We start from the raw sequence: 15,783 nt of genomic DNA, 5'->3' as shown, positions 1-15,783 counted from the left end.
GAGGGAAGGAGAGACATCGGTTCCTTCTCCCTGGACTTGGCCAGACCTGCTGTGATTCCCTCGGGTCTGCCGTGGCTTCGGATCAAACTAAAACTGCCTGAGTAAGAGCTGGTAGAGGGTTCAGCTCCATTTTGTGTAGGACCAGATATATGCTGCCCTCCCCCCAACAGAATTCTGGTGTTAAGCAGCTGACGAGGAATTCTGTGTGACCGGGAAGCTTCCATAAACAGGACGGAATTAAATATCAAGGTAGGCTCTTGGCTGCTTCCCTCTCCATTCCCGAAATATCTCTCAGGTAATTGTTTCAGGCTCCCTTTCCCCTCCCCCGCCCGCTCACGGCAAAGGGCCTCACTCCACACGCCCCCCCGACCCATCCAGAGGCCAGGCAGGGCGGGGGGGGGGGCCCGGGCGCGGCGTCCCCTCCTGGCGGCGCTGATTGGCCCCCTGCGGGCGCGGCCAGGCCAGCCCCGGCGAGGGCGGGGGCCGGGGCAGAGCGCTGTTGGCGGCGCTGACCGCCCTGCTGGGGACTTTTCCCTCCAAACCGGCTCTGCTCCCGTCACATCCGCTGCCCGGCCCAGCTTGGGAAGTTTACCCGGCGATTGTTTGCGCCGGGGGAAGGAGGCGCCCGACGGGAAGGGCTGTTGCCGCTGCCCTGCCGCGGGGGGGAAACTTTCCTCGCCGTCCGAAGCGAAAGGGCTGGGAGGCGGGTGGACGGACGGACGGACAGGGGAGCCTCCGGGCAGGCATGGGGGGAAGAACCGTGCCTGGGGCGGCGGAATGAAGCCGGGCCGGCGAAGAGCTCGCCGCTTCTTTTCCTGTCTGCTGCGCTAAGAAGCGTGTGGGAGGACGGCAGCTGGCTTCGTGTGAGCTGCGGGGCGCCTGGGCCACGGGATGGGCGAGCGGCCGGCGGCGCGTTGGCTGCTCCACCACCACCACCACCACCTCCTCCTCGTTTTCTTCCTCGTGGTTGCCCTCAGCGTGGCCGGGCGCTGCCGGGCTCACTTCGCCTTCCCTCTGCGGGTGTCTTCCCCGGTCGCCCCCGACGGCTCCGTGGCGCCCACGCCCCTGTTCCTGAAGCCGCCGGGCGGCGACGGGACTGGCAGCCCGCCCGAAAAGGCGGCGGGCTTAGCCTTCGCTTCGGAGCCCGGCGGCGCCGTCAACTTGGTGGCCATGGTGGACAATCTGCAGGGGGACTCCGGGCGCGGCTACTACCTCGAGCTGCTCGTCGGCACTCCGGGACAGAAGGTAACCGGGCGCCTCGGGGACAGCAGTAGGAGCCGGGCTGAGGGAACCCCGTGGTTTGGGTTATAGCTGCGCGCACAGGATCGCCCGAGAAAGCAAAAGTTTGTGAAGTCGTTCCAGGGAGAGGTTCTCGTTTTTTATCTGGGAGCGGATTCTTGCCATTCTTTCCGACCCACGATCACGTCTCTAGTCACGAGCCATGTGGGTGACTGCAGTTAACTCCGCTTTGGAAGCCTAGTGGGTAGGAAACGCGCAGTAAGCGACTGCAAGTCAGCCAGCTTAGTGTCTGTGGGCTGCAATCCAGGAAAGCTTATGCCGCGGGGAATTTCTCGGGCTTTAAGTTGTTACGAGGTTCTTTTAGAGCGCCTGCAACCCACTTAAACTGCTATTCCTGTGAGCAGGATAGGAACATGTTTTTTTAAAGAAGTGTCCTGCTTCATTAAAACCAAAGGACCGATATCCTCGTACTAGTGGGCCAGATCCTGCCATTAAGTCCGCAAACAGGGTCTGACGGTAAAGAGAAGAATGAACAAAGTGGAGGGATATGATGTTTTTGTATATAGAAATAATGCACAGAGAGGAGAAAAAAGGCTTCCTCTCCCCGTCTTTCTTCCATACGACCTGCCAATGAAGCTAAATGACAATTTGCTGCTTCGGGATGTGTCCCTGGACACAAATTCATACCTCTTTAAAATGGAATTGGAGAAATTACCAATGATTATTGATCATGATTGCCATGTACTGTAGAGTCTCCAGGTTCAGATGAAGTGTACCTCTAAAGATCAACTGCTGATTGAGGCAACAGGACAAAAGGTCTATTGTCTCTACATTAAAAGGCTATTTTAGCTTTTGTAAATAGGAAAATGGTTGTATTCTTTGGTCATGTTGGTTTCCTTTTTCTGCACTTTTTCCACCTTTGTGAGACAGGGTGATTGGAATCACACAGCAACACCATAGATTAATGTAGAAGTATTGTAGTAGAAGCATTGGCATTCTTTGGTCCATGAGGTCAGGAAGAGTCGGACAGGACTTAACTCGCAGTACTTGTCTAACTTCAGCCCTTTTGCTTTGTCTTCGGGGTGTGTTGTTTGCCTAAAGATTATTACACACCCAAATGAGCCTTGGGAGTCATAGAGGTTTGGATTTCCTTGTCTTGTGATATGCTACTCAGAATGGTGACTTCTGGACGGTGTTCCTTAACTGCAGCTTAGGAAAAAGTTGACTTAAAACTCTTTCCAAACTTCTTTTACAGATGGTTACATCTGAGTTCCTGCTGATAGCCCATTAGCAGTCTGCCATGTTCAGTGGTATGCAATCAGATCTTAGGAAAGTTATGTTTCTGTACTACATAGAACTCCCACCATGCACTAAAGAGTCTTGAGAACTGTTACGGAAAAAAGTAACTTTTCTAAGCAATCCTAACTACACATACAGATTCATAACTGCTTCACATACAGATTCAGTTTTTGTAAAGTTGAAGTTAATGTGACGTATGATGGGGACTGAGGAGTAATTGAAACTATACTGTATGGGAAGGGGAGGTTGATGTCTTCCTTCCCTGGCTGTGAGCTTGACAAAATTGTCCCCACCTGCCTGTCACACTGCAAATAGTAAGAGTAAAAAATAAACTAGGGGCCCTGTTCATCAAAGTAATACATGCAACACTGCTTTGCTTTTTGCTGTTGATGAGTTTCTGCTGGTTCTCACTTTGAGCAGCACTGTTAGTACAGTACTCAGTTATTAAATGTGCTTTTGTATGAATGCAACTTTCGATTGTAACATATTTCTTGAGACACTGGATGCCTCTTCAGTGTGGAAAAGTATTTTCAGATGTTCTTGTTCCCAGACTAATTGCTGTTGTGTATCTCAAGGAACTCTGTTGCCTTTGTACAATCTTTCACTTGGCATATTCACAGAAAATGAGAACTCCTATAACTTGGATTTTTTAGACTGGAGGTATATCCTCCTTGTGAAGGGATGGTTGCTCTTGATAGTTCCTCCCTGTCTTTGAGCTGCCTTTTTTGTTTTCCCTCGTGCCCAGCTTTGTGAATATCTTTATTCTGTTTTTCTGGACAGAGTATGATCAACCCACAAGACACACTCCCTTTCCCAACAACTGTGTGAATTGAATTCTGTGTAGCCCAGAATCTGGGACTTCCAAGAAGCCTTATTCAGGTATTAGAGAATCCCAGTTTGTCAACAAGCTTAGAGAGAAGCTGTTAGTCTTTTCCTATCCATTGTTCCTTTCTGTTTGCATTTCTCAGCAAGTCCCTGCTCATATGGAGACTCTTCACGTGAGCAAGAGTCTCAGGGGCAGGAATCTGTCAGTGGATGCATATGAAAGGCAATGTCGGTGCAAGTTCTCCTGATTCCAGCAGTGCAAGGAGAAGTTCCACTGTTATGCACTGCTTCAACAGTTACTAGGAGTGGGGAGAAGGAGGTGGCGGTCATTACATGCTTTGATCCCAAAGATTTTAGGGCCAAAGTATTATTCTCGTAGCTGACCTTAGAATGGCTAGGTTATGGTGGCAGGCAATGGAAGAGAAAGAAAGAGGCTGTGGCAGGTGGGCTGAGTGTGGAAGGCAGTGATAGCTCTGCCATCCCCCAGCACTCTGCTGCCTGAGGTAACCATTGCAGTCTAGTTAATGGATGGACTGTCCTTAGTGGCCAGTAACAGTGGTGATGGTTAGGGCTAGGCATCCCCCTCCAGACAAGTTGACACACAGGGATGCCCTAATGCCTGAACAGGGCTCCAGGCAGGTAGATGTTTTTTATCTATACTACCAGAAGACTTTCGATTGAACCCCTCATCAGGAAATGTAATACGTTGTAGAAGAAGAGAGGTCTAGCATTGTGAAGTCTCTCAAGGATCTGTATTGGGACCACTGCCTTGAAACTTGTTCACGAACAATATAAAGTTAGGAGTCTATAATGAGGGGACCAGCTTTGCTGATAACAACAAATTATTGAGTGTGGTTAAATCAAAAATAGTTTGTGAAAAGCACCAAAAGGTTCTCTCTAGACAAGAAGAGCAAGTATTAAAATTATAAATCAGTGTAAGTGTAAGCACGTGTGAAATGATGAACACTGAGGCAAATAAATTAATCCAGATTTCACATACTGTATACTGTATGCTCACAAGGTCTGAGATGGTAGTGACTGGTGAAAGAAGAGATTTTGGTACTGTGGTAGGAAGCAGATGAAAATGTGCAACTTGTGGGAAGAAGATGATGATGAAGAAGCAACAACCATAAATTTAATTTCATGTTAGTCATAAATTTTAAAAGGAAGGTCCAGCAGCAGGATGTCAACGGTGTCCCCAGTTCTACTTTGGCAGTACTTTCAATATGAAATATATGCAAACAATGCTCATCTGCATTCTGTGTAGGACAAACAATGTCTCTGAAAATGAATAAACATACCTAAATTGCAGCTCAGTAGCTTAGGATCCCCATCTCTGCTCTGGCATGCTTCCAGCTATGTGGTGGCTCTCACTTGTGCAGAGACCAGTTTTGCAGCTGGACATACTATATAATGGGAAAACTCCTGGAGTTGGTGGGAGAAACTTATATTATTGCCCTTCCACTTCACATTTAGTGAATATGAATGAGATACTGGTCATCACATTTGGAAATCTGTCTGAACGTGTCCAGAATCCTATTTCTGTTTTTTATAAGTTGCTGTGGCTATTTGAGGAGGAAGTGGGGCACGTTAAAGTCATTTGCCTGATCACACTATGAATAGCACAACTGAGATAAGGCCTGGTGCCTCATCAGTTACACATAAGTAGTCATGGCAAGGATCACAAAATTTACAAGACTATCAGTAAGATTCTAGTCAGTTAACTTCAAAGTACTAGGCCGCTGACAACATTAACAAGAAATTTGTATTGAAGAAGAGTAATTAGTTAAACTGTGTTGATATGTAGGTATGGGATTGAAGGCATTGAAGGAACTCCTCTGTCTTCTGCTGCCATTCATATCTTTGTGTAATCATGAAGGAAGGGGGGCATAAAAGCAGCAAGAACACAGCACTGAACACCAACAACGTATGCATCTTTAATACAAGAGGCACCAATAAAATGTGCCAGTTACACTGCAGAAATTTGGACATACTTACTAGATCCCCAAAGGAATTGCATCATAGCTACTGGCAAAGGCTATACTGGATTGCCGCCAACTCTGTTGCTCTCTTGGAAGGTAGAAACAGATCTGATTTTTTGTTTGTTTGTTAGAAGTAGCCATATCAGCCTTAGGGAAAGGTGTACTTAAAATTTACCTGACACTGTTTTCCTGAACTTAATTGCCCCTCTCTCAGCTGCCAGTAGTTTCAAAAGTGAAAATACCAGCATGATTTGGGTGTCTGGAATTTGCCTCCCTTCATGATTGACAGCAGACAGATAAGATCAAGGAAGCTGCATAGTGAGAGGGGGGAAATCCTTCAAAAGAGCTTAGCACAGACTTCTTTTGCCACGTCAGCCTGATTAGCCAGATATTAGGCCATAATATCTGAACAGTTTAAATCAGTGGTAGGCAACCTGGTGTTTCCTGGTCATTCTGAACTTCAGTTCCCAGAATTCCTGAACATTGATTATGCCAGCTGAGGCTGATGGGGATTGCCTACAGAATATCAGAAGGCCAGGACTCAAGGTGGTAAGTCTGTATTCACCCGGTTCCCTTACGAACTAGTTTAGGGACACAGCTACACTAGAGAGTAGAAATTAGCATGAAATCATTACTTTTCCGATACAAGTACTGTACAGTGATGCCTGGACTTACGAAATTAATCCGTATTGGAATGGTGGCTGTAACTCAAAATTTTCGTAAGTCGAAGCACCATTTCCCATAAGAATGCATTGAAAACTGATAAATCCATTCTGGCCGAAGAAAAGAATCCCCCCCCCCAAAAAAAAAGGAAAGGAAAGGAAATAAACAGCAAGTCCCACACTGGGACAGCAAAAAAACAAAAAACAAACAAATCCAAAAATAAACATTGGAGCAAGTCCCACGCTGGGAGTGCAAAAAAACAAAACAAAACAAAACCCGAAAAACAAAACAACACAGAAACATAAGCCCCCCAGCCCAAACCTTCCCTCCACAACCCACCCCAAACAACTTTTTTAAAAGGAAAAAGGAGCACCCTACCCGTCTGAAGCCTCCTCAGCCTCCCGGGCTTCCCTGCTGCTGTGACCGCTGCTGCCAGCCTCCCGGGCTTCCCTGCCACCGTCGGAGGCCTCCCGGGGTTCCCCGCTGCCATGACAAAGCGATCCAGTCCCATGGCTGTGAGGCGTCTGGCTAGCTGTGGAAATCCAGGTCAAGCTCTCATGCAGTGTTGCATCACGGCATGCACGGCGGGTCCCCCGGCTGAGAGCAAGGCAAGAGCATGTCTGCGGCAAACTCTGCTCCAGCAAGGCGAGGCGAAGCAAGCCGGGAAGCCATGCTTGCTGCCCTGGACCCCCGGCTCTGCACATTACTCACCATTGAGTGACTGGCAAACCCGGGGAATGGAGGGGAGCCATGGGCAGGACACAGGCGAGGAGGGCAAGGAGAGATGGGGAGCTGCTTGGAAAGGGTCCCCCCCCATGGCTCCCTCTCAGCTGCCCGCCTAATTTTACCGAGCATCGCCCACCGTCCTGCCTCAGAGGCGGCTGGGTGGAACTTTTTTCAGTCCTGCCCGCCCAAGTTGCCTGTCCCCTGGTAGCTTCTGGGCCCTGCGGGAGTGCCTCCTGCGAAGCAGTGTGTGCCATCTGCTTGCTTTGCGAGCCCACCGCTGAAAAGACCAAAGGGGGAAAGGCAAGGACAGCAGGCCCCCCCATCCCAAAGAAAATGGTCACGGTGGCGGGGAACCCCGGGAGGCCTGTAGCGGCAGCAGTCACAGCCTCTTCGCTACCAACAGTTTGAATTTCCCGCCCTTTCCCCCTGCCTTTTTCGTTCATAAGTGGAAGCTCCAGCCGCAAGTCGAAGCAAAATTTTGCAGCTGAAGCTTTTTGTAAGTCGAAATTTTCATAAGTAGGGACGTCCGTAAGTCAAAGCCCCACTGTACTTCCAAAGATTCCTGAGGAATACAGCTGTACAGCTATTTTGAGAATTACTTGTTCAGTTTCCCTACCTTTTTTTTGTTTTTTGCAGAATGGGAGTCATTAGGATAATTTTGTGCATGGTAATGAAATATTCTTGAATTTGGCCTCTATATGTAGTCTAAACATTCTTTCACAGTCTAAAAATGTTCACATTTTACAGCAAATGCTCAAAAGGAATTCAAGCCTATTTCAATCAGGCAGGTCACTTGTGTAAAGTAATAGTGGCTTTTGCAAGGGTGTTACAAAATTGTGGATATGTTGGTGTTGTGTAAATGCAGAATGAACCCTAAAGATTTAGAAAGGGGGCAGAGTTCGCTTTCCACCTTACTGTATTTGTTTTCTGTAATCTTAGTATTCTTGGCAAGAGCCAGGCACAAAAGAAAATATCCTAAATCTTACTTAACTCTTCCTTCTCTGTTACACATTTAAATCATGGTGGTGCAATCCATACATTGTTTCCATGTTATTCTTTCTTTCTCTCTGCTTGATTAAATTTGCAGCTCAAGACTGACACAGTGGAATTCACCTCATTGAAACACAAATCTCTTCCTCTATGTACAAATTTGAGCATGCTGGAGAGGTGGCTGGTCCTTAAACTTTCTCCCTAGTGCCTAGATTTCTGTGTTCAGGAAAGGCTTGGTGATTTGTGAGAGTATGTGGAGGAGTATTCAGTCAAATGAGACCCAGCTGTGCTTTTAAGCAATATAATCAGAAACACATTAAACTGACAAAATTATGCCTGAACTGAGGTAAAATTTGAACTTGAGCCACTTCTTTATACTAGCCATATTTTGATTCGCTGGCACTTTTTACAGGACAGAATGGCAACAATTTTCCTTTTTCCTTGAGAAAATAGATCTTGCATGGGTGGGCTTTCTAGTTCACAAGGACTTAAGCAAAAGGCCTTAACCTGGAAATAAGCTTCATTAGATATGAGATGTGCACAGGATTGAACTTTTAAGTTATGTAATTTAGACAGTCTTTTAAAACTTTCTAGGATCCTTTCTTTGTATATCTGTAAACTTTTCAGTGGACCCGTAGGGACAGAGCAAATTTACATCCCTTTCCGAATACAGGAATGCATATGTTCCTTTCTTTGCTGACTTAATCTCTCCATATGGAAAAAACTGATTTATACTTTTAGGTCAAAATCTAGTTTAATGTTAAGCACAATGTAAACTGCTGCTTATCTGAAAGTTTCCATGTTTTAAATAAGTGCATCTTGTGTATGTGTTGGTCCTCGGAAAACTTTTGAAGGCTTAGCTTCAACTGTGTCATGGGGTTTCATGTGAGCAACAGATGCATTTTTGGGCAGGATGATTAGTCAGATGATGAGGATTAGCTGTGTAATCCTCAAAGTGCTCCAGGAACCTCTAGTCTATTGGTATAATTGGAGCTCATGCTAAAGAAGTCTTTTGAGGAATGTGGCCTTACTTCCTGAAAGCCTTTGGGGCTTTTTCTCTTGAATTGATTTGAAGTTGGGCCAGTTCTTTGCAGTATGGAGTTAGTAACTTGTATAACTGGGAGAAGCCGGGAGAGGATAAGAAATCTCTCTTCTTTTACCCCAGTGTTTCTCCACCCCTTAAACTGCATTCATCAGCAGCTCTTGCAGCACAGGAAGACAAAACAAAAAACTTTAGTCAGAGGGGGATGTGCTGCTTGCTGGTATTGTATGGCTGAGTGCTCTCACTGCCAGGAGTGGAAGTTATCTTTTGCTCATCAGTGTGGACCTACTCCAAGAAGGAGAAGGGATGGATGAGATACAAAGTGATTTATCATTTTGAACTGCTTCTTAGATATGTCCACAAAACCATCACAAGCGTACCTATCTTGTCTGATTTCAAATGTTCAGTGAAGTAGGCCAGGTTAGCACTCAGGCTGGAGATTGTGAGGGAATGCCAAAGATCTCCGTAAGTGACTAGCACATACTAGACTGCAGGCAAAGTTGCTGCAGGCAAAATGTTTTTATGGTGTTTTTTGAAATGTGTGTTAGCTGCCCAGGGTAGTGGTATGCCACTAGATAAAAATCCAATAAACAAACAATCTAACTAACAAATTAACAAACACATTCTATAGGAAAGTGGAGGTTTTATTAAGTGGTTGAAATCCTCTTGAGTAACTGGCATGCTTTCAACCTGTGATCCTACTCTTTAATTTAATGTAATTTAACTTAATTTAAAGCTTCCACCTTCTGGTTTCAAGGCTCACTTTTGACTTGGAAAATCTTTTGGAAATAACTTTGTGATGTGATTGCCATTTACACTTACATAATTATGCAAAAGGATTATAGCCATTAATTAATCAATCAAGACAAATTATTTTTATTCTCATCTCTTATTTCAATCCTCCCAGCAACAGCCCTGTGACATAGGTCAGGCTGAGGAATTATAAATGATAAATGGTCACCAGGTACGTTTTGTGACTCAGTGTGAATAGGGACCTGGATCTTCCAGGTCTCAATTCAGTGCTTTAACTGCCATACCCCACTGGCTTGAATATTTCCCTGATAGTCCATTCCCAGTTCAGTACCATTTTCAATCCTGATTTCATGACTCAAGGCGAGGCACTTTGACAAACATGAACTCAACAGTGTCGAGGTACAAACATTCTCTTAGTTCACACTGTCAGACAATAATCTATAGACCAGTGTTCTGAAGCCATGGACTTCTTGGGGTTTGTAATGTACCAGTACAGGCAAAGTTGTTCAGCATAGCTTTAACCAGCTAGAGAATCTGTTGAGTTACCTATAAATGTCTTTCCACATGGATTCAGCTAAGGACATGGGAACTTGCTATACCAGCATTGAAGACTGAAGGGATGTTTGTGGAATTGGAATAAGGCTGTTTAAATAACCGTGTAGATCTGTTTTGGAGAGCCTTTTACATTATAACAACAGTTGATGATACAGAAGCTCATTTCATTGGTAAACATCCAGTTCTATATGATACAGTATTGCAATTTCCCCTTTCTGTTTAGACTAGTGTTTCCAACCTTTTTTGAGTTGCGATCCCCCTTTTACAATAGCCAAGTGATCTGCAATCCTCCTGCGATATTTGCAGGAAAAAAAGGAATTTTTAATGGGGTAAAGGAAGCACATTAATTTTTTTCCAGAATATTATTATAACCTATATTAATATTAATGTAATAATACAAAGAATCATAGAATAATTGAGTTTGAAGGAGGCTATAAGACCATTGAGTCCAACCCCCTGTTCAGTGCAGGAATCAAAATTGTCAGATGCCAAGATAGTTTGCTTGACTCCCCCAGGAGTAATTTAATGTTCTATTGATACTGTTTTTATCCATTGATTTTGTACGGATTATTTTATTTTATTGTCTGCTTTGTATTGTTTGTATTTATATTTTATTTATAGTATTTTGTAAACTGCCCTGGGTGGCCTGGGTTGTCAGATGGGCGGTATAGAAATTAAACAAACGTAGACCTCCTGAGTAAAAATCAGAAGCCTGTTGTTTGTCACAGCTGGCATTTATTCCGATTAAGGGTTAATCCAAGAATGAAATCAAATAATCACAGAGAGTCATATCAATGTTCATCTGAGTATCAAGCTATAATCCTTTTCACTGTTGCCGTAATCTTAGGCAACATCAGTTTGACTATCAACCAGACCTTGTTTATTTGCATTATTTCTAGGTTCCATATGCACAAAATTACTTCAGAGTTGTTGTAAGATCTAAAAGTCCTACAGCCAGGTTAAAGCTGTAGTCACATAAGCTTAAAAATACATGAACGTCATTATGTTGCAATTCTTTGTTTACATAACATTTGCTATTTAGAATATCTTTTAACTTTAGGAAAATGGTACCTTCATTTTTGTTATTTAAGTATACCATAGTGTTGAATTTCCCAGGGTTCTAATATTTATATTTTTCCAAAAGATGGCACTAATTCAATGAAAGATATTGAACATTTAGCTGTCATTGTTTACAAATCCTATAACCTTAAACTGCAATCAGTTGTTTTGGGTACATTTAAAGTATTGTGAATTGACTCATAGTAGCAGTTCCAAACTGTAAACTACACTTTACTTTTAAGACTTTTTCCCTGCACCCCCATGATCCTTCTAAATTCCTTTAAAACACAAAATTTCAAGTATTAATTAAAGCCGATCTGACAGATGGTTGTCCAGTTTATTGTCACACTGCTCTAACAGTTACAATTTCCCCCCCTGATATTCAGCCTAAAACTGAACCTTGAGTTCCTGTACCTTGAGTTCATTATTACATGGCCTGTACTCCAGGATGATAGGGAAGAGATCCTGCCCCTCTTCTATATTTCTAACTTTCAGGTATTTGAAAAGTACTATCATGTCTCCCCTCAGTCTCTTTTTTTCTTAAGGCTAAACATGGCCAGTTCCTTCATTCTTTCCTCATAGGGCTTGGTTTCCAATCCCTTGACAATCCTCCTTTGAACTTGTTCCAGTTTGTTGATATCATTCTTAAAGTGCCGTGTCCAGAACTGGACACAGTATTCAAGATGAGGCCTCACCAGTGCCGAATAGTAGGGAAAATAGTACTTTACAGGATTTGGAGACAGTACTTCTTTCTGTTAATGCATCCTAAAATAGCACTGGTCTTTTTTGCAGCCCCATTGCACTGTTGGCTCATACTGTGTTCCACTTGTGATCTACAACAATCCTAACATCCTTCTCTCCTGTAGTATTACTAAGCCAAGTATTCCCCATCTTGTGTATCCCACAAAATTGGAAAGGGGGTAGATTTACCATATAAAATTTAGATGGAAAAAAAAGTCAATACACTTTAATTTTTTGGTGTGTGGAAATAACTCTCCCTTCATGTCTCCTCCCCTCCCAAAAGCCTCCTCTGTGAAGAACCTCTCCCCCTCAAGGCCAAATAATCATTTGCCCTACCCTGTGCCCCAGTTCCTCCTCAATTTTCCTCTCTCATCTTTCCCTCCTCTTGCCTTCCTTGTCCATGACTCAGGTGGGACCCAGAGGCATCTCCCTGCCCAAATGCCCTCTCCCTTCACTGTGGCACCATCACCACACCCAGAAGAGCAGAAGACTGAGTGAGAAGTGCTGCTATCACAGTGGCAAAAACAACTTAACCCTGCCTCCATCATGGCTGTCAGCATTCCCAGTGTGCACACTCAGCTCATTCAGACCTCTTTGAGCCGAGTTAATGCTAGGATTCGATGAGCTGATGTAAGTTCTCCAAAGGGAGGTGCAGAGGAGCAGAGAGGAACAAGCAAGAGCAGCTCTTTTGGAGGGATAGGAGGGATATGTGTGTATAAAATGAAAATCCATGCACAGGGGTACAGATATGGTGGTTCCACTCCTTCCTGGCTGACCGTGTCCAGAGGGTGGTGCTGGGGGACAGTTGCTCTTGCCCCATGGCATTTATGTCATGGAGTTCCTCAGGGCTTGATACTGTCCCCCATGCTGTTCAACATCTACATGGAACCGCTGGGAGAGGTCATCAGGAGGTTTGGGCTGAGGAGTCAGCAATATGCTGATGACACTCAGCTCTACCTCTTGTTTTCCACCAATCCAGGTGAGGCGATTTCTGTGCTGAACTCGTGTCTGGACCTGATAATTGACTGGATAAGGGTTAATAAATTGAAACTCAATCCAGACAAGACGGAAGTGCTGTTAGTGGGTGTTTCGCCGGACAGGCTGGAGGGCCATTTCCCTGCCCTGAATGGAGTTACACTCCCCCTAAGGGACAGGGTCCGCAGCCTGGGGGTGCTCCTCGACCCCAGTCTAACTCTGGAAGCCCAGGTGGACTCGGTGGTCAATGGTGCCTTCCTTCAGTGTGGAAATTATACCAGCTACGGCCCTACCTGGATGAGTGGAGTCTTATGACAATTACACACGGACTGGTAACATCCCGTATAGATTACTGCGATGTGCTTTACTTGGGGCTGCCTTTAAAGACGGTCCAGCGACTGCAGCTGGTCCAGAATCGAGCTGCACGGCTGGTGGGTGGTGGGGCCGCTAGGGGACATCAAGCCAATTCTGTTTAAATTACATTGGCTACCAGTTGCTACCCGGGCCCAATTCAAAGTGCTTGTTTTGACATATAAAGTCCTAAATGGCTTGGGCCCTGGATACCTGAAGGATCACCCCTTTCCATATGAGCCTACCCAGCAGTTAAGATCTAGCCAGGGGGCCCTTTTGAAAAAGCTGTCCCTCAAGAGGTAAGAGGGAGGGCTTGGCAACTGTCCTCAGACTATGGAATGCCCTCCTGACTGAGATTTGTCTGGCGCCGACGTTGATGACATTTCGGCACCAGGTTAAAACCTTCCTGTACCAGAAGGCTTTTAATTGAAATAATATCAACTGTGGGTTCTGATGGCAACTTTTAGAGTATATATTTTAATTATATTTTAATTGTTTTATCTTTTTACAATATTTTGATTGTTGTAAGCCACCCAGAGACCTTTGGGTAGTGTGGACAGCATATAAGTTAAATAAATAAATAAAATATAACTAAGAACTCTACATTGCCTGCAGTTCCAGTTCAGATTAAATTTATCTATGACTCATATTTATTATATTAAATATGGTATATACAATGCTGTTTTCTTTTAATCATATTTATTTAATACCATATTTAATATAATATAAAAATAATTGCAACTAAAAATTACATTGTCCACCCTCCAAAAAATACTTCTAGACCCCTGTCGGGTTCCTGACCCCCCTGGTTGGGAAACCTTACTTTAGATAATACAAGTGTTAATGTTTATTAAGATAACTTTTTTTAAAAAAAAAATTGCTTATAGTCTTTTACAAGTGCTATTCGACATGGTTTCTGATGAAGTATAAACAGTAAATACCTCTTGCAAAAAAGGAGGAAGAGATGGAGGGTTGTTTCTACATCCAAATAATGAAAAGTCAATTCCTGCCGCAGCACCATATTTAGCTCACCCAACAAGAATGTAAAGTGTTATTTCCCTAGACTCTAGAGCCTGGAGCTATCTTTTAATCTCTACCAATAGCACATATTTCTTGTTTTCATTTCTAGGCTTCGCATGTGAGCATGATAACTTCATCAAGGACTGTATATCTTGCAGTGTTCAGGTAGAGGAATAAAATAGGAAGAACTGGCCCTGTTGTGTTCTGAAGGGTGATATTTTTTTATTCTATCCTCCATCAACTTTGTTTCTTGCATTGCTTTCTTCTAGATTGCAACTCCTATTTGCACTTCCTTTATGGAGTAGAGTTAACTGTAAGCAGAAAACATGTGCAGAAGCTATATGTTTTTAAAATGTCAAAATTCGAAATAGTTGATGACTTCTAAGACAAAATTAGTGTGAAATAATCAAAGGGTTGCATTTAAGGGGTCTTGGCAAGGTGAAGATCATTAGATATTTTTTCTTATGTTTGATTTCAAGATCTAGTTCATCATCCTTAAAAAAATCTTATTCAGCGATGTTGACAAATTTTGAATGTCCCATTTATATTTCTTAAGTAGCAAGCATTTTGTGTTATTCTATGAACTACAGTGGTGCCCTGCTTGACAATTACCCCGCTCCACGATGAATCCGCTTTACGATGAGGTTTTGCGGAAAATGGCCACCCTATGGAGGATCTTCGCTGCACGATGAGGTATTTCGCCCATTGGAACGCATTAAACCAGTTTTCAGTGCATTTCAATGGGCTTTTTACTTACACTTGACAATGATTTCGTTCTACACCAATTTTGCTGGAACAGATTATCGTCGTCAAGCGATGCATCTCTGTACCTGGACTCTAGCAGGATCATATAGATCTTATATATACCTGAAAGGCCATTTTTCGTAGAAAAATAATGGCTGGGTGCTCTTGCCAGAAAAGAAAGTGGTTTGAAAGTGCATTGATTCCTATTAGAGATGGAAATTCTACTTTGAACAGTTTTCATCTCAAAAGAAAGGGAAATGCTGGAAGTGGATTTTCAATGCTGTTAAGTTCTATGGAGGTAGCCATGTTAGACTGTTGCAACAATACCAACACGGAGTCGTCATGTGTCTTAAAAACAAAGGCTAGTATCGTACTCAGCAGATATATTGGCCTCTCTGGCAGGCTACCTCTTGTGCATCCCATTAGACAATTGATCTTACAATCTGTAGAATAACAGGCACCTGCCAGAACTGAGGGAATGCTTATGTGATGACCCATGCACTCTACACTTGCTGAATAGAATACCGGTCTAATAAGTTTTGTTTGGTGTTGTATTTTGTGGAGTGTCAATTTTCATTAGTAGTGTGACATGGATAGAGAAGCTATGGATCTGCAAAAGAGTCTAGAGCAGTGGTTCCCAACCTTGGGTTTCCAGATGTTCTTGGACTACAACTTCCAGAAGCCTTCACCATTAGCTCTGCTGGCCAGGATTTCTGGGAGTTTTCATCCAAGAACTGCTCTAAAGAATGTAACCAATCTTTTGAGTTTTCTCTTAGTGAAGCTTGGTATATGTGTATGCAAAACAACACACCCTATCAC

General features: G+C 43.8%; 1 protein-coding gene across 2 annotated transcripts in view; it reads left to right on the top strand.

Moving 5' to 3' along the window:
• The first annotated feature begins 495 nt into the window (after positions 1-495).
• Positions 496-15,783, top strand: part of BACE2 (beta-secretase 2) — a 50,215-nt gene continuing 34,927 nt past the window's right edge. Inside the window, exon 1 of one of the 2 annotated variants that reach the window (XM_072994151.2) lies at positions 496-1,245. In XM_072994151.2, coding sequence (XP_072850252.2) covers positions 892-1,245 — 354 coding nt within the window. In that variant the 5' untranslated portion in view covers positions 496-891. The remainder of the gene's footprint in view (positions 1,246-15,783) is intronic. The other variant, XM_020789329.3, reaches the window with a different exon arrangement.

This window comes from Pogona vitticeps, chromosome 3 (genome assembly GCF_051106095.1).
Source record: "Pogona vitticeps strain Pit_001003342236 chromosome 3, PviZW2.1, whole genome shotgun sequence".
NCBI classification, from domain to species: domain Eukaryota; kingdom Metazoa; phylum Chordata; class Lepidosauria; order Squamata; family Agamidae; genus Pogona; species Pogona vitticeps.
The sequence above is the reverse complement of the archived record's forward strand: the minus strand, read 5'-3'. Positions and strand labels throughout refer to the sequence as shown.